Genomic DNA, 23,698 nt, shown 5'->3' with positions numbered 1-23,698 from the left:
TCTTAAAATAAATGAACTAGATCCTGTTTGATATGAAGCACAATTCCAGATTTCACAAAGAGGCTATCCCTCCTGAGGTCACTCAAATGAAAACACCACATTTCCTCTCTAAAACCCAAGTATTTGAAGTGAGCTTACTGGTATCCTGATATGACCCATCAGGGCAGTGAGTAACACAGCTGTTGGTTTCTTCATTCAGAAAGTATCCATATTTGCAGGACATGCATTGGTCACCATGGCTCCCAAAGCAGGACTCACAGTTGGGGGCACACTTCCTGCAGCGCTTCTTGTCGGCGTGGTAGTGGCCAGGGGGGCAGCTGGAGACACAGACCCTGCATTGTGAAACAATAAGAAAGAAGGCAGCGTCATGAGCAAACCAGTCCCCAGCATTCTCTTGGAGGTGCTGAGCAAATGGCTGAGCTCAGCTTCCAAATCACTTTTAAACCAGGATGCCAACACCACATCCAGAGAGCCAGATTGTTTGTTAAACTTCCTCCTGCACAGTGTGCTGAAGTAGCAATGCAGTTACCCAACACCAAATCTACCAAGGACTTTTCAAACCATTTCCTGGTTTGCACCTAGCTCTTGAAAAATGATGGTGGTTACAGAGAGGAAGGTTATGGTGGTGAATCAGAGGAAAACTATGTGGGAACCACAGCTCTATTCAAAAAGGTCCCTTTAAAAAGGTGTGACTTCTATTTTTGTGTGTTGTTTGTCATATGGATCCTGTATGTGCATGTGTGAGTGGCGCTGGTGGTTGTATGCTATTGTCTAAATTAATATAAATATATTTAAATTTATGTTGTATATGAGAACACTTAAAAAAAAAACTTTCTTGTTTGCCCATAATGGAAGCACAGAGCTTTATTTATCCATTCAACAAATATTTACTGAGCACCAATTAAATGTCAGGCATTTTGCTAAGTGCAGGAGATAACAGAGGCTGGGAGATAGCCAAAGTCCTCCTTTCTCTTAAGGAATTTAAATTCCAGCAGACTTACAACAGGAATTCTTAACACGTCTGGGTCTGTCTGGGGGACTGGAGTATGGAGGAACCGTGTGGCAGCTATGCTTAGTGAGTTTTCGCCTGAAGGAGGAGGGAGAAGGTGGGTGGGGCTGTGGGAGACAAGGGGAGGTCAGGATGAACTCTGATGGGAGCAGTCACCATTCCTTGGCTCTGCCCAGGAAACATATCTGCACAGCTCAAGCAGACACCAGGGGCTCAGAGGCACAGGGTCCACCTTAGTGCCCAGGGCAGAAGAGTGAGATCAAGCAGGACCAACCCCTTTGCCACACTGATGGCCTATGTGCTGGAAAATGTGGAAAAGCATCAGTTTGGCCTGTGCATTGGCATCTTTGTGAAGTCATGAAATCAAACATCAGTGGGGTGGAAAGGACATGAAACTTGTGTGAGATGGGAGGAATAAGTTCAAGAAATCTATTGTACCTCATGATGACTAGAGTTAAAAACAATTTATTGTGTACTTGAAAATTGTGACGAGAGTAGTGTTTAAGTATTCTGGCCACAAAAAAACATAAGTATGTGAGCTAATGCATATGTTAAATAGCTGGATTTAGTTGTTCCAAAATGTGTGTATGTATGTATGTGTGTGTGTGTATATATATACACACACACATATATATATATAAACATCATGTTATGCATTATAAATACATGCAGTTTTTACTTGTCAATTAAAAAAAAAAAAAAAAAGAAAGGTCTGGAGGGGCAGGTGCTTAGCTGGTTCCTCCACCGTCCTCCAAACGTGAGAGAAGACATTTGCAGTTTCACAGCATACATGCACATTTTGCGTTTTGTAACTCAATATAGTTTTCACCATTCTGAATAACACAGGGAGACAGTCGGCCTGCACAGCAGCCTCTTTTCTATGTTTCGGTCCTGGCGGGAGAATAGTGGAAGATGCCAGTGGCCTGCACACACCCCATGGTATTAGCCTTGCAGGAACTCCTAAGATGCCTGGCACATGCTGTGGGGATGTGACTTGGCACCTCTCTTACCTGGTATTGTTTTTCAGCTTGTAGTAGTAGTGCAAACAGTCATTGCAGTGGTCTGGTCCTGGCCCGTCACAGCCAACCTCACTGCACTCAGGGTCGCAGGGACCTTTCCAAAAGACAGAACAATACTTGGAAAAATGATTTTAGAGCAGGTCAGCTTTACCTTGAATTTGGTATAAAATAAGACCTTTTTTTTCTTATGCAGAGAGTTTCTTTAAGACAGAGGAATAATTGTCAATGTGGCTTTAGGTCCAGAGATGAGCTCTTGACTTTTTTTGACTTTTGATTCCTAGGCAACCTCAATTACCTAGGTATAAAGAATATAAATTCTAGTCATGGCCTGGTCTTCAAAGCATATATGGCTGCCTTGTGGTAGATAAATATTTTAGAATTCAAATGAACTGTAGCAACTGGAAAAAAACCAACTGCAATTAAGTATGTGTAATAGTAAAAAGATTGGATTTGTAGAAAAGAGAGAAGTTGTTGACAAAAAAGAAAAAAGCATTATTATTTAATGCCTGGACCAAATGACCTGTCTCATTAAAGCTACTGAATACCTCTGAAACACTGTGGCCAGGAAGAAACACCATTACAGCACCTGGCACAAGCTTATCAGCATCCAGTCTCAGACACAGATAATAGATTTAAAATTGCATCCTACACAAAGGCCAATGGGCAATTCAACAAAAGAAAATGACATATAAATTTAAAAAAAACGCAAGCAAGCTTAAAGGATTCCAGACCTGGGATGAAAGTTCCCAGTCTCTCTTACTACATATTCTTTGGTATAGAACTGAAGATAATGAACAGTAAGAAAAAAAATGCCAGAAAGATGGAGCTATTTTGTGATTGATGAAAAACTTTCTAATGACATGGGCTAGTTATAGAAGTTTTTAATTCTCTTCTTTGTTCTCCATATTCTGGAACATTTGGTCTCATAATCTGCAAACTCTTTCCCACTGAAAATTCCTATGATTTTAACTAGCAATAAATATATTGAATGAAATGTACAAATAGTAAGTCAAGGGTAGTAGAAAATCTACTTATTGTAACCCAAAGGACTTACTGTTATACCTTGGTTTCTTTGAGTCATTATGGGACTATGTTTCATAATTAACTGAATCACAGAAACATAAAAAAATGTTAGAACTCGGGTGGAATGACTTAGAGAAAAAATCTGGTAGTCAAATACCCTCATTTTACTGATGAGGAAACTGATTTTCCAAGAATTTCAGTGGCTTGCCCAGTATCACATGGTGAGGAGAGGGGATCAACGTAGGCCCTGATACTTAGGTAAAAATTCCTGCTTAGATGTAGCAAATCACGTACTAGGGATGACTTCTCCATCTGAATGGAAATAAGTCATTTCAAAATGCTGCAGACTTGAATATACTTCTGATTAACTGCAAGAGGCATTTGACAGCACTGCTTATTTCTATTTTCCCCAAAGCTTCAAATCGATCTCCAAATTCCATAGCTACTGCAACTTGGGACATTTTAGCCATTTGCCATCGTACACCAGGGGAGTGGTGTCTCTGCTGTCTATGGACTGAAGTTCAGCCAGCTGTGATCTCACAGTCCCTTGGATCCAATGACACAGTACGGGAATCTGGTTATGATAACGCCATCTGTGTCTCTAATCTGGCTGACTTCTAAATGAAGGTGAAAACTGCAGCTCCAAAGGAAAGGAGTCATGGGTGGCCCTAAATTTTCACCAGATGACTTCTAGAATAAAAAAAAAAAAATCCCAAATATTTATTCTTGATATTTGCCAAAAGGGCTCTCACTGTATGGCAAGTTCACATACTATGCTGTTTCTTTTATCATCTTAAACTGTCCCAGATGAAGTTTAGCATTGTAGGTTGCAGGATAATAATGCAATAATTGTCTTGGTTCTCTCACAAGTGCCAATGTTGATGTTTTAGAGATATAATCAGAAAAACCACAAAGATATATAACTGTTCTGAATCTCAACATTCCAAAATTTGAATGGGAAACATTACCAAAATATGAATAAAGAGTAACAGCTTACTATTATACTCTATTTATGTTTTTTGGATCTACTTTCTCCTATCCGAGAAGACAAAATAGTTTGCTAGTTAAAATATAAATAGCAATGCTATACGCTCAAAGCAAAACATCACAAAATCTAATACAATCCAGCTCTGATAAGCTCAATTGGTCTTAATTTCAAGCATGTTTATTGATTCTAGGATGCTATCTGTTTAGAATAAAAGTAACCACATGTGTATGTAAGATAGTCTGTTCAGGTGGTTAATGAAGTACTTTTATTTTTAGTATTTAGAGGAAAATCTCAGAACTGCAAGAAAAAATATTTCTCATCTAAAGATACATTAAACTTGTACTTATAGTTCTTTTTTTTCTTTTCTTTTCTTTTTTATTTTTTTGAGACTGAGTCTCACTCTGTTCCCAGGCTGGAGTGAAGTGGTATGATCCCGGCTCACTACAACCTCCGCCTCCTGAGTTCAAGTGATTCTTGTGCCTCAGCCTCTCCAGTAGCTGGGATTACAGGTGCGTGCCACCACACCCGGCTAATTTCTTTTTGTATTTTTAGTAGAGATGGGGTTTCACCATGTTGCTCAGGCTAGTCTCAAACTCCTGAGCTCAGGCAATCCACCCTCCTCAGCCTCCCAAAGTGCTGGGATTACAGGCGTGAGCCACCGCACCTGGCCTATAAATAGTTCTTCATTAGGAGAAGCTTTGTCCATTATGTGTTACATGTCATATCTTAGAAGGATTGAATGCTCCTAGGAGTGCTAGCCAATGCAACAAGACAGTAGTCAGAAATAATGACAAGAAGGACAACAAAACCAATTTGCAGATGATAAGGCTGTAATACCTAAACCATCCCAGAAAATCAACTCTAAACTATATAAATTAATGAGAGAGTTAAGCAAAGTGGCCATATATAAAATAAATACAACCAATAGATTTCCTACACACCAGCATATACTAGTTAGAAAGCATGGAATATTTTCCACTATAAGAGCACCAAGGCCCAAAATACTTAGGTGTAACGCTAACAAGAAGAAAACTACATAAAATTAAAAGATTTCAGTAAAGTGGGACATGATCTATGTTTTAAATGGAAAGATTGTATGTTGCAAAAACAATTCTTCCCATAAGATTGCATATAAATTCAAATTAAATTCCAATGAGACTTTTAAAGGGAGACTTAAAAATCATTCTAAAATTCATCTGGAAGAATAATAGGGCAATAATTGCTATGGAAATGGGAAGCAGATGTTCTACAAATATAAAAATACATCATGAAATGAAAACAAAACAGTGTGGGTGGTATTGGTTTGAGAATTATTAGATTGATGAATCAGAAAAGGTGGAACCAGAAAAGATGCTGGTATAAGAACTTACTATATTGTTACAAAGGAAGCATCCTAAACTAATAAAAAAAGAAGGGATAGTTACTTGGCCAATGATGTTAGTCTGTCTGGAAAATAACTAAAGACAGAGCTTCAATTGACACTATATGTCATAAACCAAAATGAGTTCCAGATGAATTAATGGCCAAATGTAAAAAATAAGAGATTACCAAGCAAAGCATGTGAATATTCAGTAGACATTAAAGGATAAAACTTCTGCAAAATATCAGTGTTATATCTGAGACCATAAACCCCAGCCTCTAATAGTTTTTTTTTGTCAAAACAACACAAAACAAAACAAAACTTAACAGTGATAAGTGATAATATGTTTTCAGCAAAGACGAAACAATGTGAGAGACAATAACATACAGAGTGTTCACAAGGAGATAAGAGGATTACTGTACTTCGAATAGAAAAATGGGTAAAAGACAGTTGTATTTAATTCAGAGAACTACAGAGGAAGAAATGTTTAGATTTACAGGCAATCAAAGCTATAACATTTTTAAAACGTTCACCTCTTTCTTTTTTTTACTTTTTTTTCTCTTTATTTTTTTCTGTTGGCAGGAATGAGTGTAATAAACAATCACATAGCTGGTCACAGTGAAGACTGGTACATCTTGTCTGGATAGCAAGTGACAAAATGTTTCCAAGCCCTAAAGCTGATTATCCTCTTTGATGCAGTAAGTCTCAAAACAGAACTCTATTCTAAAGAAATAATGAAGATATAGACAAAGATTGATAAATAATGATGTTTATCCAAACCGTGTTTAAAATAGTGTAAAATTCTGTAAGCGAACAATATGTCCCAGATTACAGATTAACTATATCATGGTACAATCACAGTATGGACTATTAGCTTTGTAGATAACACATATGGGTATTTGAATATATGAGTGCACTGATATACACACACAAATATTTAAGGGGAAGAAAATATGTCAGAATATGGGTAGTAGATTGTTCTGTTCTATTCTATTCTGTTCTGTTCTATTCTGTTCTGTTCTATTCTATTCTATTCTATTCCATTCCATTCCATTCTGTTCTCCCATGTGGTGGGATGATGCATGAGCTGCCTCTTTTTAGCCTGTGTCCCACTGGAAGCCAGCTCACCTGCATAATCCTCTGTGCCATAGTCATCTGTGGGGTCTTCAACTCGGCTATAGCGGAACCGTTCCACTTTCGGAAATTCATTGGTTGGTGAATATGGCTGCACGGAGGTGCCATAGAGGACCAAAGACCATTCTTTCAATTTACCTTGAGAAATAATAATGAAATCACAGCATGACCAAATTTTCCCTCTTTAGCTCTGTAACATCTTTAAGTCCTTCTCACTCAAGAAAAAGCAACAGAACTGTGGGAGGCAGATGGATATGAATCACTACATCAAACGCAGAGCTAGAAATGCGTATTTCTCATCATTTGCAGAATTATTTAATAATTCACATACCACATATTGACTGAGCATGTACTACAAGAGAGGCCTTGATTTAGTCAGCATTTATAGGAAGACTGAGAAACAAACACACTTCAGATTGCTGGATCAAGGGCTGAATTTCAAATTAGAAATATTTAAGAGAATCCCAGGACTTAATAGAAGGCTTTGTTTTTCTAGGTATAAAAAGTCTTATATGGCCCGGTGCGGTGGCTCATGCCTGTAATCCCAGCACCTTGGGAGGCTGAGACTGGTGGATCACGAGGTCAGGAGATTGAGACCATCCTGGCTAACATGGTGAAACTCCATCTCTACTAAAAATACAAAAAAAAATTAGCCAGGCGCAGTGGCATGTGCCTGTAGTCCCAGCTACTTGGGAGGCTGAGGCAGGAGAATCACTTGAACCTGGGAGGCGGAGGTTGCAGTGAGCGGAGATCACGCCACTGCACTCCAGCCTGGGCAACAGGGCAAGACTCCATCTCAAAAAAAAAAAATTTTTTTTGGCATTATCTGACTTGTTAATAAGTAGACAGAACAACTCTTTGCTCTCCCTAATTCCTGGTATCGGTCATTCAATATTAAGAAAACATCACTAATTATACTGTCCTATAGACCTGTGCTGTCCAATGTGATAGCCATTAAACATTTGATTATTTAAACTTAAATGAACTAAAATTAACAAAAATTTTGAGATTCAGCTTCTCCATCACACTAACCATATTTCCAGTGCTCAAGAGCCATATGTGGCTAGTGGCCATCCTACTGGACAGCATTTCCATCACTGCAGAATGTTCTATGGGTCAATATGCAAAACAGCATTTTCTTTCTTTTTTTTTGATTTCGTTCTGTCACCCAGGCTGGAGTGCAATGGCATGATCTAGGCTCACTGCAACCTCTGACTCCCTGGTTCAAGCAATTCTCCTGCCTTATCCTCCCAAGTAGCTGGGATTACAGGTGGCCCCCACCATGCTCAGCTAATTTTTGTATTTTTTAGTAGAGACAGGGTTTCACCATGTTGGTCAGGCTGGTCTTGAACTCCTGACCTCAGGTGATCCACCCGCCTTAGCCTCCCTAAGTGCTGGGATTACAGACGTGAGCCACCACACTTGGCCCAAAACAGCATTTTCTGGGCAGGAACGCCTTGAGACCTGAGGCAAGTGTTTCACCTTCTATGAGTTTGGATCACTTACAAGGAGCATTTTGCTTTAGTTTAGTTCTTATTTGTTAACTTATTTCTTAGCTTCATAAAATTCTGTTCAATGCAAAAAGTAAAAAAAAAAAAAAAAAAGGAAACGTGCCTCCATTTCATTAAAGTTAGTAAAACTGACATCAAAAGGAATCAACCGTAAGCAGAAGTGATTAAGACAAAACCATTACAAACATAGGCATATGCTGGTAGGAAGGTAGAATGCCCCTCAGAACCCCTCTCACCTTGGCTTAATGCATAGAATCTAGACAAGGTCAGGGGCTAGGGTCTGGGGCTAGCTCAGAAAGTGACGGATTTCAGCTTGTCAGCGTCCTTCATCTATTAGCACCTACCATCACCATCAAATCGATGTTTGATGTTTTTAAGTGCTTTCTATATGCTAAGCACCAGTCTAAGTGATTTGTAAGTTTTATTCCATTCAATGTTCAAAACAACTCTAAGGTGGGTACTAACATTCCCAATATATAGAGGAGGAAACAGAGCCACAGAGGTTGGGAACTTCCGCAAAGGCAATAAGAGGACAGACTGGTATTAAAACATACTCCGATTCCAAATCCTGTGTTTTTAAATCATATACAAAATTATCTCCTATTCATTTCTAGGAGTTTAGGAGCCTGACATTTAAAAATGAACACATTCTGTGATGCATGCATTTTTTTCTGACTTTTACATTGGACCAGTACAATTGGTTTATATATGGTTTGCCCTCTGCCAGCTTTTCTTTGGACTCATTTGTTAATGAACAAGCTTTTCACAATCAGGGTATTATTCAGGCCCAGAATTCTAAGTAACATGCATTAGGAAGTGATAAGAAGTGAATGACTGCTGGAAATTGATGACCTATCTGATTGCCTTTAGGTAGCAGTGCAAAAGAGAACGCATTTTCCTTATGGCATCTCTCAAGTGTACAAATGAAGCATATAATACAAGGACACTATAGGTCATCCTAATCATCAGTCACCTTAAAATTTAGTTCATTTTATTTAAGATCATTTTGGATGCAAAAGTTTACCCTCTAAGTGCTTTGAAGAGTGCTGTCTCAAAATTATTTCCCTTTGTGCCATTTCTGAAGGACATCATCATAAGCCCACTAGGGATATCCTTCCTGTGTAATTCATCTCTTTATATTTCACTTATTATGTAATTTTATTTCCTTAGAACCTCTACTATGATTCACTTCAAATAACTGCCATATTTGGGCCATCATTTTTTGTTCTCCTCTACCCCTTTTTCTGTTTGCTAAATTTATAGATGATTTTGCAATTAATATTGAAACCTGTTATTATGAAATAGCTGTGTAAACACAGAAGGAGAAAAACTCATCTTCCTTGCTAACACATAAATGCAATCTGCATAGATAGGTTCAATGTGCCAAAAATCAAAACAACACCCTCAAACGCTCTTAATATGTATTGTAATAATAAATAAATGAGAAGAGATAATAAATAAATATAAATTCAGTTTGGAGCCAGGAAGTTCTATATTAGGGGATGAGTCTACCATTTAATTGGGCTAGAAAATTCTACAGATCCAACTGAATTTCTACTCGCTTACTGATGTAACCCTTATTAATCAGAGAGGAAGAAACCTATCATAGGACTGTACACCACAGAGACAATGATATAGGCACATGCACATACACACACACACACACCCCCACCCATAAACAGGACACTCAAAGTCCCTTACTAAAGGTGTAACTAATCCTGAAATGAAAGGTTGGTTGAAGTAAAGATACACAAAGACTATATGTTTCTATTAAAGTCTCCAGGCCAGGGTATCTCTCGTCTGGCGTAAAAAGAACACCTCAACACCTCTAAAATGACTGGAGGTGACTAGGGTTAAATGTGAACATTTAAATAGTATAAGGAGATGCCTCTGCTATGAAATAGGTAACTCTAGATTATCTGAGCTTCTGTAGAGTTTTAAATGCACATAATCATGTTAAGCTCTGTATAGACTCAGAACTTCTTGAGGGCAGAGGGATTTATATTCGTGACCCCTGACCCTTAGATGCAATGCATGGTTAACCAGTAGCCCTTAGGAGCAGCCTGGGCTTATCATGGAGAGTAGAATTTCTGGTGTCTGGTGGTAATAAAGAACAGAGTCACGTTTAGTTAGTTTTATAACTTTAAAATGCTCAAAAACATACTCTTTATGTCTGCACCTTCCTTGGTACACAACTGCCACATTTGACAGTGTTTATTTCTCCGGGGTCTCTTGTCCTGTAAGAGTCCAGCAGTGATGCCTGCTAATGGATCACAGCCCAGTCACCATGCTTCCGTTTCACCTATGTGCCATGACCCTGTGCAACCTCATGGCAGGGCAATAAGCATGCGCTGCAAAGAGGAAGAAAGGAGAGAGGAAGATCCTGGGAACTATGTAGATTACGAAGAGGTGAAAGGGTCTAGAAACTCTGGGCTATAATCTGCATGTTTTCTCTATCAATCCTGCCTTATTGACAAACATTTGCTTTCTTGATAAAAACTTGGTAACCACTATATTCAGGCTGCATTCTGGAGGTGAGCTGGGCACAGATACTCTTTAACAAAACGTTTATCCTGATTCATTGTGACCTGGCCACCATTCTGGCTTTGACCTCCCTGATTATGGGACCACTGTGGCAAACAAAGATGAACCTCATTACAGAACTAGGGAAGAGATAACCAAAATGTACAGTCAACAATGGATCTCTCAGAATGAGTAACTTTCTCAGATTGGCAGGCAAAAGTCTGGCAAACGTGCCCTTTATCCCTGTGTTCTGCTGTGTGCCTCCTTTGCCCTGTGCAGCTAGCTGTATCTGAATGCTACACACTCCTACAATTACAGAATGTCTAGGTTACTTTATTCTGTAATCTGGAGAGGGCTAGAACTGGACGTCAGTCCTAAAACTTCCCCCAAGCCTGGTTCTTCTAAAGAGGACTGGACAGAGCACTGAGAAGGAGGACTTTATCTGACGGCTGAAGATGTGTTCATGGATGGGTGGGAAGCTCATTAGTTATCAAACGGATCATTCACTGCTGAGCCACTCTGTAGGGCTCTGTAAATGGCCACACAGTCTCTCACCCCATGTTGCCTTGTACTTTCCCTTATTTTATATTATAAACAAGCTTTACAGGTTAGCATGAAGACGGGAATAGGCTATGTGCAGAAACAGACTGAGCCTACCTGAAAAGACCTTTGTTAACATCATAATTTCTGTTTTACATGTCAAGAAGGGTTTCTTTTTCCTTGGCTCTTGGGCTCATGCAGGGAAGAATATCATCATCATTTTCTTTGGTGGTACCCAGATTAGCTGGCATGGGCCGAGCTCAATGTCTTGCCTAAACTGAAAAGTAAATTTAGGGAAAACTAAAAAGAAATAGATAACTAAGGAAGCCTGTCTCTTCTTGGGAAATTACGCAATTGAACTCAGTGCCGGTAGACAGGCTGGCTTGTTTACAGACATAGAAAGTCTGGGAAGCTGGTTAGAGATGTGGATCATGTATTCTGAAACATCAATCAAAAGCTGTCATGTTTTGTTCTATACTATATGTATTCTTTATTTCCTATCCTTAAATTATTATCTCTCAAATGGTAATCTTGAGAACTGAAACACATGCAGGTAATTCAAAGCACACATGAAATGAACCACATGAGAAAAGATGCTAATATGTGAGTGTGAAAAACTCTGGCCAAAATATACTCCATCATTTTCTTCTACACAGTAGAACAATGTATAGAAAGGGAGTTCTCACCTGGAGTCTTAAAGTTCCTTAGCTGAGAGGGAGTATCATAAACTTCAAGGACCCAGTCACCAGCAGCTCTTTCTCCCCAGCAATGAATGGTCATGAACTCCCAGTTTTTGAATCCTTCCATGGAGTGATCAAATAGCCTGAAAGTGAATAAAACATTGTTATGTGCGATATTTCAAATCCAATGAGGGTCTAGTTAATACCACAATCAACACTGTTTTTTGTATCCATTAGCAAGTTCAGCTGGGCACTAGAGCTGGTCTGCATCCTGGATGTCACCAATTTGCAGATATATATATACATATACATATAAATCATTGTTTTACCACAGAGAAACAGAATTGGGGCTGGCTATGTAATAGCAAGTCTGGAAGGGAGAACCCACTGGGGATCAGGAAAACCAGGTTAAGACTCTATCTACAAGACTGACAGTAGAGTATTGAAGACGTGGAGGAGCTAGGGCTCTCTTATACTGCTGATAGGAGTGCAAAATGATACGAGGCTCTGGAAAACAGTTTGACAGTTCCTATAAAGTTACACACACACTCACCATAAAACTCAACAATCCTCCTCCTATTTAAACAAGATAAATGAAGACATATGTTCACACGAAAAACTTCATATGAATGTTCATAATTCCCCAAAACTGTAAACAACTCAAGTGTCCATCAACTGGTAAATGTGTAAACAAATTATGGTACAGTCGGCCCTCTGTATCTGTGGATTCTGCATCTGTGAATTCAATCACAGATTGAAAATGGATGACTGTATATCCATACAACAAACTACCCAGTAATAACTACTAATACATACCATGATATAAATGAATTTAAAAAACATTATGCTAAGTGAAAGAAGCCAGATACAAAAGACTACATACTGCATGATTCAATTTATACAATATTCTAGAAAAGGCAAAATTATACATAAAGAAACAGATCAGTGGTTGCCAGGGGCTGGGGAGGAGTGAGGAAAAGAGGCATGGAGAATTTTTGAGGGTGATAGAATTGTTTTATATGTTGAAAGTAATGGCGTGTGGCTATACAGCAACACAGATTTGTCAAAACTCACTGAATTATTCACATAAAAAACTGAATTTACATTGTAGGTAAATTATGCTTCAATAAAAAGACTGCCCACTAATCTTATCCAGTTCAGGGAGTTATGCCTGAAATCCCAGCCTAGATCCTGCTCTTTCAGTCCTTCCAATGATTTCCAAAGCTCCGAATTTGCAGTTTAAAATCTCTTCCTGCTTGAAATAGCTAGAATTATTCTGTTTCCTGCAATGGAATCCTGAAAGATATGAAGTATGAAGGGAAAGAAAACAAACAGATTCCCTTTCAAGAATAAAGAGACATTAATAATGTACAAAATTAACATATTAAGAAATAAGTGGGTGCAGCGGTTCATGCCTGTAATCCCAGCACTTTGAGAGGCCGAGGTGGGCAGATCACCTGAGGTCAGGAGTTCAGACCAGTCTGGCCAACACGGTGAAACCCCGTCTCTACTAAAAATACAAAAATTAGCTGGGTATGGTGGTGTACCTGTAGTCCCACTACTCAGGGGGCTGAGGCAGGAGAATCCCTTGAACCCAGGAAGCGGAGGTTGCAGTGAGCCTAGATCATGCCACTGCACTCCAGCCTGGATGACAGAGCGAGACTCCGTCTCAAATAAATAAACACATCACTTATGCAGGTATATAACATAGACTTGACTATCCAAATAAATATCCCAAAGATACAGAAGACATTTTCTGTAAAGATGAAACCTACATAGTGGAAAGTGAAAGACGGGGCAAGTCCTTTTTGTATAGAACTTTAAAAAATTATGTTCATCTATTATTTCACTGAAAAAAAGAAAAAAAGAGTAAAATATTGCAAGTGAGCAAGGCAAACAGAGAGGAAAAATATCTCTAAAATTTTCTTAGGGGCAATCATGTCCAGTTACTCGGATATTTCTCTCCTTCAGTGGGGACAAATGGTAACAAACGTTATGGTAACTAAAGTTTGATGGCTATTCAGAACACACAAATCAACTCTCTTTGCTTTAATCTCATGTTTACCAGACAAACTGGTGGTTATAATTTGACCGTCTCTGTACCTCTTCCCATTGAGAGAAAACGTGCCCTTCTAAACATAAAAGTAACTAGTTCAGTCTTCTTATAACAATATATTAGAACTCTGATTTTTTAAAAACGTATTTTATCAGTGCTTCTGAGGCTCTTTCTAAAATGCCAGCAGGATTCTAAAGCTAAAGGGTTCAGAAACACAATTTTGGATTGTGATAGGTAAATGGCTAACACTTTGCAATATTCCCTAGAGAAAAGCAATAAACAGGAAAATCACCTGCTATATGTTCCTAAACCCTTGAAAGACAGAAAAATGAAAATCATTAGGCAGCATTCTCAGGTGTCCCATGGTCAAAAAATTTGGGAAAGGCTGAATCAAACACAGATGAGTAGAACTCTTTAATAGAGGACATCTCAGATCTTCAGAATATGCAAATGTGTTTTACCAATTTCCATAATGGGGTTAATTGGGAGGCAGTGATTTTCAAAGTTTACCTGGACATGAAGCCTATTCTCTCTCTCTTTTTAGAACATCTGTATATGATCTATAAAGGTTCCCTCTTGAAATAGAGGAGTGTGGCACTTCAATGAGGAACCAGGTTGGATCTGGCAACTTTGGCTCATAGTGACAAGGATGAAGATGGTAGCTTTTTACATGAATATTTTCCCACTGGAATGGGTCCTCAATAGAGAAAGGATGGTGCACTTTATGGAGATTCTACAATCCACTGAACAACCACAATCAGCTCATTTCACAAGTTTATGGCTTAAGACTAGACTTGGACAAGAAGAAATGGCTGTGTCATTATATACTTAACTTACATCCATTGAATCCTTCACTAAAAACCCACAACATGTGTATGTTGGGCAAGAAGACAACAGAGAAGGGGAAGAGGAGCTTTTTCAAACGGCCCTTTCTAACAGAGAGATGTTGTTACAGGGAATATGTTGATATAGAAATGGCTAGAGGCAGAAAAGCAGTTTAGAACCACTTCCTTCCTTAAGTCTCACAGCTCCAGCTTAAGCTCTAATTCGTGGAGGCCATGGTGCCATTTGAGGGCACTGAAGCAATAACTTGTCACACAATACCTCTCCAAGAGTGCCGAACTTAAAAGCAGTTCCCAAACAGTTTAGACAGAACACTTGGCTCATTGCCTCACATCCAAAAACTACAAAGGAGACTTGAAGCTGCCATCACATGAGGGGCAGTCTTGTTTCCACAACCTCAGCCAACTTTTAATCACTCATGGGTCAATGATTTGACTGCTGGATTAGCAGACCCTACGTTTCTTCCCTTCCACCCTTTCCTGTCCACCTTTGAAAGTCATTTCATTGCTACCAATCACTTTCAAATCACATCGGGCACAAAAATTAAATATAAACTGAGTGCTAAGAAGAAATATCCACAAATCAGAATTCAAGTAAGTGTTTCAAAGCCCAAACATAAATGAGCTCTGTCTATGTGGCTAAGCAGTTTTCCACCCCCTGGTCTCTTCACATTATTCAGAGTTGGAATGTTCATTAATTTCATGTGAATATAAGAGTTGAGGAGAGGAATGAAAATGCAGCCAAACACAACCATCACATTTTGCTGAAAGAGTTGATGGGGAAAAAAAACAGGCACCAATGGTTGTTGTATCACCTAACTGGGCTTTACATTGCTAGTTTCATTCCGTCCTTTATGAGTACACATTGTTGTGTGTTTTAACTTGGATTCAATATTTCAGCTACTTCTTATTTTCTACCATTGTAACATTAAAGGAAACTGCATCTCTGCATAAAACAAAAGGTAATATAGCTTGTAGGTTTGCTTTGCATTGCAAAGAACATACTTGCTTAAGACAATCAAGTGTCAAACCATGGATACCTGCTACGGAGATTCCAATTGTGGGATCTTCTTTTATCAACTAAAAAGCTTAATGCCCAGTGTGAACATCCACGCTGTGCCAACAGTGAAGAGATCAGACACATGCCAACATTATTAGTGTGGGTAAAATGTCAATAAAGCAGAGCCAGTGTGCTGAAAGCCTAAGTACATTAACTCCATGCCTTTATCCACTTCTCCTCTTGCAGTGAAATTCTGTCCTGTCAAAGTTGACTTCATAATCATGTGCTCGATGAAATGATATATGCATGTGATGGCACAAATTATGCATCCAGTTATTAAAATGGTGCCCCACAGCCCTATCCCTGCAAGTGGTTTCCAAATAAATTACTTTGGATGAAGCCTGGTAGAAAAGATGACCATCAAGTGTAGTATATCCTTTAGAGGAATTAACTCAGGAAATAACTTACATAATTACTGTAAGCTTTATTTCCCTTCCTCTTAAAGAGTCTAGTGAATGTAACAAGGCCACAGCATTCTTCTGTGATGTTATGGCAACTAAATAACAAGATGTTTTATAAATACTGACAGCTATGTGTTATCATATAATTATTTCTAAAATTGTAAATGGATCTTAATTTCAGAATCATCCACTACTATTCAAATGGTATTTATGTTCACTACAGAACTAGACATCAGGCTAATATTCCTGGAAATTTTCTCTTTTCTCTCTTCTATTTTTTATTTTTTTAAAGTGATTCATTACAATTTAAGGTAGAGCTTGGAGAACTCATTTGGCTCCACTGTAGTTGAGTTTTTGGTTTTCTTTAGATGTTTGGTTTTTGTAAGTTTTAAATAATTTCTTCTGATACAGGGTATTTAAAACATACTATTTGCTTTTTCTTTCTTTCCTAATCTCAATTACTTCTTTAAGAAAGATTGAGAAGGAGAAAGGAACTGGTTCTAGAGGTCTGTAATACCTAAAATGATAAGTTTTTTTTTTTTTGGTAAAAAACCTTCCAATATGCAAACTATTATCAATTCATTCACCAACCCCAAAATGCATTCCTTCTTGTGGGTACATAAGTACTTAATCTTCCTCAAGCTTTAATTCATTTTAGAGTAGATGGCTTTTATTGAAATATCTGTTTTATATTATAAGCCCCTTTGTAATTTCCTTGCACAGCATCCAGCAGCATACTGCTCCCAAGTCTTTTGATGACACAAAAGTAATAAGAATGTGTATGAAAAAGCTGGATGATCTTTTAAATCCTTGCTATTTAAAGTGTGGTCTGTGGACAGGCAGCTTCAGGATCACCTGGGAGCTTATTAGAAATGCACATCCTTGGACCTCACCGCAGACTGATAGAATTAGACTTTTTGGGAGAGGGACCCAGCCAACTGCATTTGATAGAGTCATGTACCAGGTGCTTGGAGAAGCACTGTGTAATAAGAGTTACCACTTATTAAGTGCTTACTATGCTAGGCACTGTGCTAAGTATGTAACTGTATGTGATCTTAATACGTGTACCAACCAACCCTGTGAGGTATATACTATTACATCTATTTTATAAATGAGAAAACTAGGCTTTCTAAATTGAAACACAGATATCAGTGAAGTCAAGAAAAACCCAGCTCTGTCTAACTCCAAAGGCTGTACCTTCTTTTGAATGAAGGAAGAAGGTTCACGTGGTTGGGTGTTACTGGAATGTAAAACATTCACTGCAAAAGTGTAATTTTTACTGCAACCCACAGATGCATTTATATACCATGATGCCTTACAAATGTCAATAGTCTGTCATTGAACATTTGGGTAGGGAAGTGACAGAAATGACTGAAGCATAAACACTACATTTTAAATATATTTAATTATAGGACTCCATAGGTTTTGCAGATTAGAAAGTATACCTTCTCTCCATTTAAGGCCATAATTAGAAGCAGAGATATTCATCTGTAATCAAATTTAGAGAGGGAGGCAAAGTTTCACCTTTCAATCGAGGCCAAAATTTGGAACAGAGGGCCAGTACATCTAAGCTAAATCTAAAACTCAATAAGGGAGATTCAGAAAAAAAAAAAAAAAAAAAAAGACAGCTTTTTATAATTCTAACAGATGCAGCTGAAGAAAGAATCTGCTGGGATAAGCTTTTGTTTGAAAAATTTTGACACAGGCAGACTTTGAATGTGTCATAGTAGATAGGCTTATATCTAAAGTTGCTCTCATCTAAAAACATTTTCAAAGGACCCAAGCCCACCTGGCTTCTCCCTACACACTCGACCTCCATGCTCTTTATGGAAGTAAATCACTTGCTGTGAATATTCAATTTGCCTTTTTGTTAGGCAGGGTATACAGGCCAAGGGGAGAACCAAGAGGGTGGGAGGGCAGGGGAAGAGCAAAGGAAAGTCCATTCCAGGACTTCTCCATTGACCCACGGCACACACCCACTGAATGATCCATGGGGCTTGCCAGGGGAGCATGCACGCCGGGCTAATGGGGCACAGAGCTCAAGCTGGACTGGAGTTCTGAATGCTGCTGAGTGCCTTCCAGCGCTTAGCACCTGCAGATGCTTGGGGAAACTGTTCCTCCTCCAACAGCTGTTCTTCACAGGAGTTCAGGCAAGTGCCCGTCAGCCAGGACAGGGAGCCACTGAGGGGCTCCAGACGGCCCACACAGACTACATCAATGTGTTCAGCACTTCTCAGAAAACAGACTTTCAAGGAATTCCTGTGGTGAGGAGATAAACAATTCTGAAGAAATTCCTCACTGAAATGTCTAAGTAAATGAGGACTTCTGGAAAGCCAACCATAAATAGTGACCATAGTTTCAGGTCCCCAGGTAGGACGTATATTTTGTCAATACTGAAAAGGAGAGCACTGTCCTCTGGACTCTCCCCCTCTGCTTCATCCTCATTGTCTGGTCTCTGGTTTTTTCATTGCAAAGGAGAGGTGATGCCAAGTGAGCCTCCAGATTCTGGTTCCTTCTCCCAGGAGCCAACACGCAGCCTGCTGTGAGTAAGCCATGGAGCAGAGGAGCTGCTTCAAAGGCCTTGGGGAGTTTTCCACGTTGGCTGCCAGGCTAGTTAAGTGTGCAGTGTTGGAAATTCTAATTCGGGATGAAAAGAATCACCCCTACCCCCAGAGGGGTAGGACAGATAAAATGAGGAAAAGTCTGCCACAAGAAGCCAACATCTGCATCTCAAACCACCTCTGCTAGGGAAACATTGTTTTAAACTTTTCAGAATTCTTATTTTAAAAAAAAATCTTTGTTCTTTGCTTTACATGGTCCTCCTGAGAAATCTTGACTTCTCTGAAAAAAAGACAAGGGTCTGGCAGGGGAAATATTTATTGCTCTTACCAATCATCTCTGGCAAATTCCTTCTAAAACCTGACCTCTTCATTTTTTTTCCCCACCACGGAGACGGACTGCCTTGCATACCAACATGAAGGACACCAGGACCAAAGCAGGCCTTTGCTTCACCTCCTCTCCACCTCTTTCTATGCCCTTGTTCCCAGCTCTCCATTCTGGGAATGTGCTTTGAAATGGGGCCAAGGTGAGAGGGCATGAGGCCTCCTTGCCACTAGGTCAGAGACTGAGAGGTTTTGAGGAGAAGTTTCCTCTAATGAAATGAAAGCTTCAGAATACTCCAGATGGATAGAGTGCCAAAAGAAACTGTCTTTCTTTAGCTGCCTCGGTAGGAGGGACGCTACCAGTGTCAAGCACAGCAGGAACGGGGGAGCCAGGCCTTGGAAGGTGGCCATTCATGGTTTTGGGACTGGGTGCAGCTGTTTCACATGGAAAGGGTCAGCTGCTCAGAGCAATAATTCTGCAGAGCTTGTAGACAAATGAATTCACAATATCCTTTACATCTCTTGGGGTCTCCAGCCCCCTCCAATCTCCAGGCTCTCTACCTCCCTTCAGTGGCTACTTATTTTCAGGACTGAGATGGAGGATAAACGAGAGCCACATTTGAAGAAACTGCTCCAGACCAAGAAGACACATTCTGGGAGCAAACTTTATTCCCAGGTGGTCTTGATGAGGGAGACTGAGGTGCGCTACGGGAGTGCCGGTCACCGCACGTCGGAAATGCCTGTTTCTTTTCTCCGACACAAGTCACGCAGCACTCTTGTGTTCAGCACTTTGCAAAGAGCAAAGCAGATGTCGGCTGTTGAAGAATGCATGCGAGCCTGAAGCCAGCAACACTGCAATCCACCAAATGCCTGTGATGGAATCCATAGCTCCTCTGCTCACAAGTTTCCTCACTGACGTCATTTCAGGGGAAGCCAAAAATAAATAGCGGAATATGCAGGAAGAGCCCAGACAGGCTGAAGAGGTTGAGTTTTTCAAGCAAACAGCAACAGCGGAGGGACTGTTTCTCTACAAGGAAGGGGGCTCGGGGGAACACGATCCACACATGTGAAGCAAACCTTTGCACTTCACAGTATTTCACCAGGATACATTTTCAAGTTAAACCCAGATGAATAATAGTAAAGAAAAGAAAAAAAAAGCAAGAAATAAAGGCCTTCCCTAGCTTCGGTAACCACAGCTGGAGAGACTTTCATTAATCACGTAATTGTGTATCTGAAGTTTTGCTTGCTGGAAAGAAACCTCAGGCAGGTACCTGCAACTACCCTGCAGGCGGCCTGCTGAGGGCTCTTTGTCTGCAGTGGGAGGAGGACATGAGGAAGTGCCCAGCGATCCTATGCTGAGGAATCCTTATGTTCCTTGCACCTGCATACACTTATTGTGGCAAAGCTGCACATCACATTTAAAGTACTAAACCCAGGTTTCCCATACACTAATGGAAGACGTCAGATTTGAAAGAACACAGCAAGTCTAAGCACAGAAATAAAATGCACATGAAGATTTCAGATTCCGGGCTGGGCGCAGTGGCTCATGCCTGTAATCCCAGCACTTTGGGAGGCCAAGGCAAGAGGATCACTTGAGGTTGGGAGTTCAAGACCAGCCTGGCCAACATGGTGAAACCCCGTCTCTACTAAAAATACAAACATTAGCTGGCTGTGGTGGCGTGTGCCTGTAATCCCAACTACTGGAGAGGCTCAGGCAGGAGAATCGCTTGAACCCAGGAGGTGGAGGATGCAGTGAGCCGAGATTGTGCCAACACTGCACTCCAGCCTGGGCAACAGAGCAAGACTCCATCTCAAAAAAGAAAAAAAAAAAAAAAAGATTTCAGATTCTGTACTCCTAGTTGCTATAAGCCAGAAAAGTTATTGTTCTCTCCTTTTCTCACTGTCCTATAGTAGATGAAGTTAGGGATTTTTAAAAGCAACTGGCAAGTTCAGTCTCACTGTTGGCCGTGCAGACTTTCATGGGCCTCTTGCCTCTCAACACCTCTGGCCTGTTGTTAGTGTTCTAACAAAGATCACCTCTGCCATGGTCACCTGGCGTGTGGACAAGTGGCTATGTCTACTTGGTTGACTAAGTCTAAAAGGTTGACTTTCATTTGAACTATATATGCCACTGATAAGAAAGTTTTTGCTCCCATTAAATGTTCTTCTGAGAGAAAAAAAAATCAAAGAAGCTTTAGGCTTTGGGCTGTGGTTTGTCATTTAGAACCACCATGAGAACGAGGATCACAAGAAAAGCTGACATCTCCCCTCTCCGGTCCCACTTGCTGACAACTTTCTCCCATGCTCCCAACCACTCAAAAAGCCAAGGGAGCAAAAGAAAATGAGTGATAGAATATTCTGGCCACATTCTCTCAGCAGGATCTTGGCCTGTACAAAATACAGTTACTTATATGCTGGGGAAGTGTTTTGGAGGAAGCAGGGAGGAGAGGCTAACAAGCGAAACTGAATACCCTCTAGGGCAATAAAGACTGAAGAGTCAGCTGGGCGCGGTGGCTCATGCCTGTAATCCCAGCACTTTGGGAGGCCGAGGCGGATGGATCACGAGGTCAGGAGATCGAGACCATCCTGGTCAACATGGTGAAACCCCGTCTCTACTGAAATACAAAAAACTAGCCAGGCATGGTGGGGCACGGCTGTACTCACAGCTACTCAGGAGGCTGAGGCAGGGGAATCACTTGAACCTGGGAGGCGATGACTGCAGTGAGCCGAGATCACACCACCGCACTCCAGCCTGGAGACAGAGTGAGACTCCGTCTCTCAAAAAAAAAAAAAAAAAAAAAGGACTGAAGAGTCAACCTTAAAAACAGGGGTCAGCAAACCATAATCCTCAGGCCAAATCTACCCTGTGCCTCTCTGTAAGTGAAGTTTGATTTGGCACACAGGCATGCGTATTCATTTATATTGTCTAGGTGGCTTCTGTACTCGAATGGCAGAGTTGAGTAGTTGGGATAAAGACCTGGCTTACACAGCTCAACACATTTATTGTCTGGCTCTGTGCAGAAAAAAATCTGTTAGCATCTGCTTTAAAAAATTAGAATTTCCTTTAAGTTTTGAAAGTAAGCAAGAGAATTCGGTTAATCTGTAACAAATGACAACAGATACTTAATGGTGGGGGAGGGGATATCAGAGGCCTTACGAGTTAGTGCTCTGCAATTCTTTTGTAGGATCAAGAACAAGTGGCCTTCAATTTTTCTACTGCATCCTTTTCTTAGCCAACTATTAAATGCCCCACTTTTCCACATCTACAGATTATAGGCAGCTTCACACTCTCTACTTATGAGCAGTGAGATCCTGACATCTAAGCGCCCCCTCTGCTGGTTCCCAGGTTAGGTGAAAGCAGCAGCCGTTCCCTTCTACCTAAGGAATAGCCGAGTGTCACTGTGACTACTACACTGGTGGGCAGAGACCACTGCTGTACCTGTTGGCCAAAAGCTGAGACCTAGTTCCAGAGGGCGAGGTCAGGTAGATGGCCAGGTCTCCTCTCCTGGGGTGGGTGATGGTGATGCGCACAACGACGTGCTCCAGGTAGTTGACATGGCGGTTGGGGTTATCCGAGCAGCCCGAAGCTTTGTAGATGGAGCGCACTGCACTGTTAGGGCGGATTGTCCTGTAACAGAGAGAGATGGGGAGTTTGAGCAAATGACATCACAGAGCTCAGGTGAGTGAACCTGGAGGCATGGAATAAATATACAATGTAAGATAAGCAGCTGATAGCTGGATACTAAACAACGGTGCTATCACCAAAATAACTGGGTCACTGAAAGGATTACCAGTTAGTGGGAAAGATGCAAGGGAGAGGTGAAAAAGGAACAAGGTTCTTTCATCTTCATGAAGGTAATAGGTCTCAAACTGAGTATGCATTGATATCAGCTTGTTAAAACACAGATTGCTGGCCCCAGAGTGTATGATTGAGTAGGTCTGGGATGGCTCTCAAGAATTTGCATTTCTAATAAGTTCCCAGGTGATAGTGACGTAGCTGATCTATAGAATACACTGTGAGAACCACTTACTGTGGTACAGTGGAGGCTTGGGGGATTAGCATAAAGGGGGTTCACATCCCTTGCTCTGTAACCCACCAGCACATTCTTCCCTCTTGTCTATAGGTTCCCATCTTCCTCTCTAGCTTCCTCCTGTGCCACAGTTCCCCTTGAACACTAGGCTGCAGCCACAATGGCATCAGGTTCAACCTCTGGGATAATTCAAGTTTCCCCCCTTGGGGACTTTGCACACACTACTCTGCCTGAAGTACTTTTGTTGTTGTTGCTGATGTCCCTATGGCTAACGCTTCTTCCTTCAAGGTCAAAGCTTAAATTTCCCCTCCCTGAGACCTTCATCGAGCCACAGGTGAAAATATGTCCCCTATCTCTTATTTTTTACATTTTTTAAATTTCCAACATTCGTTTATTAGAATTTGTAATTATATACTTATTTTTTTTTGGTGTGATACCTCCAATAGACTGTAACCTCCACAAGGGTAGGAAGTATTACTTATTCTCCTTTTTATTCCTAATGTTTTGCTCAGTGCTTGATATTCAGTAAGTGCGAGAAAAATAGTTACTTAGTGAATGAGTTTGTGAATGAATAAACAAATAATTTCTTTGATTCCATTTCCACATTTTTCAAATGAGAATAATACCCAAGTTGTTACA

At 40.3% G+C, this 23,698-nt stretch overlaps 1 protein-coding gene and 1 long non-coding RNA gene across 10 annotated transcripts in view; one reads left to right on the top strand and one right to left on the bottom strand.

The window, feature by feature from the left end:
• Positions 1-23,698, bottom strand: part of PCSK5 (proprotein convertase subtilisin/kexin type 5) — a 465,695-nt gene that overhangs the window by 177,844 nt on the left and 264,153 nt on the right. For 7 of the 8 annotated variants that reach the window (XR_010148685.1, XR_010148686.1, XM_016960969.4 and 4 more), the window contains exons 12-16: positions 22,468-22,656; positions 11,794-11,930; positions 6,528-6,671; positions 2,020-2,122; positions 139-332 (exon numbers count right to left, since the gene is read on the bottom strand). Coding sequence is in view for 6 of the 8 variants with exons in the window: in XM_016960969.4 (XP_016816458.3) it covers positions 139-332; positions 2,020-2,122; positions 6,528-6,671; positions 11,794-11,930; positions 22,468-22,656 (767 nt within the window). In the remaining 2 variants the exon portion in view is untranslated. Of the gene's footprint in view, positions 1-138; positions 333-2,019; positions 2,123-6,527; positions 6,672-11,793; positions 11,931-22,467; positions 22,657-23,698 lie in introns of those variants that run through there. The other variant, XM_054658130.2, reaches the window with a different exon arrangement.
• Positions 326-16,272, top strand: LOC107976681 (uncharacterized). 2 transcript variants are annotated; one of them, XR_008537046.2, is made up of 4 exons: positions 326-686; positions 4,428-4,548; positions 5,982-6,097; positions 14,388-16,272. It is a non-coding gene; the product is annotated as an uncharacterized LOC107976681 (long non-coding RNA). The 2 variants fall into 2 exon arrangements; XR_001720800.4 differs by lacking the exon at positions 4,428-4,548 and having other exon boundaries at positions 386-686; positions 14,388-16,271.

This window comes from Pan troglodytes, chromosome 11 (genome assembly GCF_028858775.2).
Source record: "Pan troglodytes isolate AG18354 chromosome 11, NHGRI_mPanTro3-v2.0_pri, whole genome shotgun sequence".
In the NCBI taxonomy this organism is placed as follows: Eukaryota; Metazoa; Chordata; class Mammalia; order Primates; family Hominidae; genus Pan; species Pan troglodytes.
The sequence above is the reverse complement of the archived record's forward strand: the minus strand, read 5'-3'. Positions and strand labels throughout refer to the sequence as shown.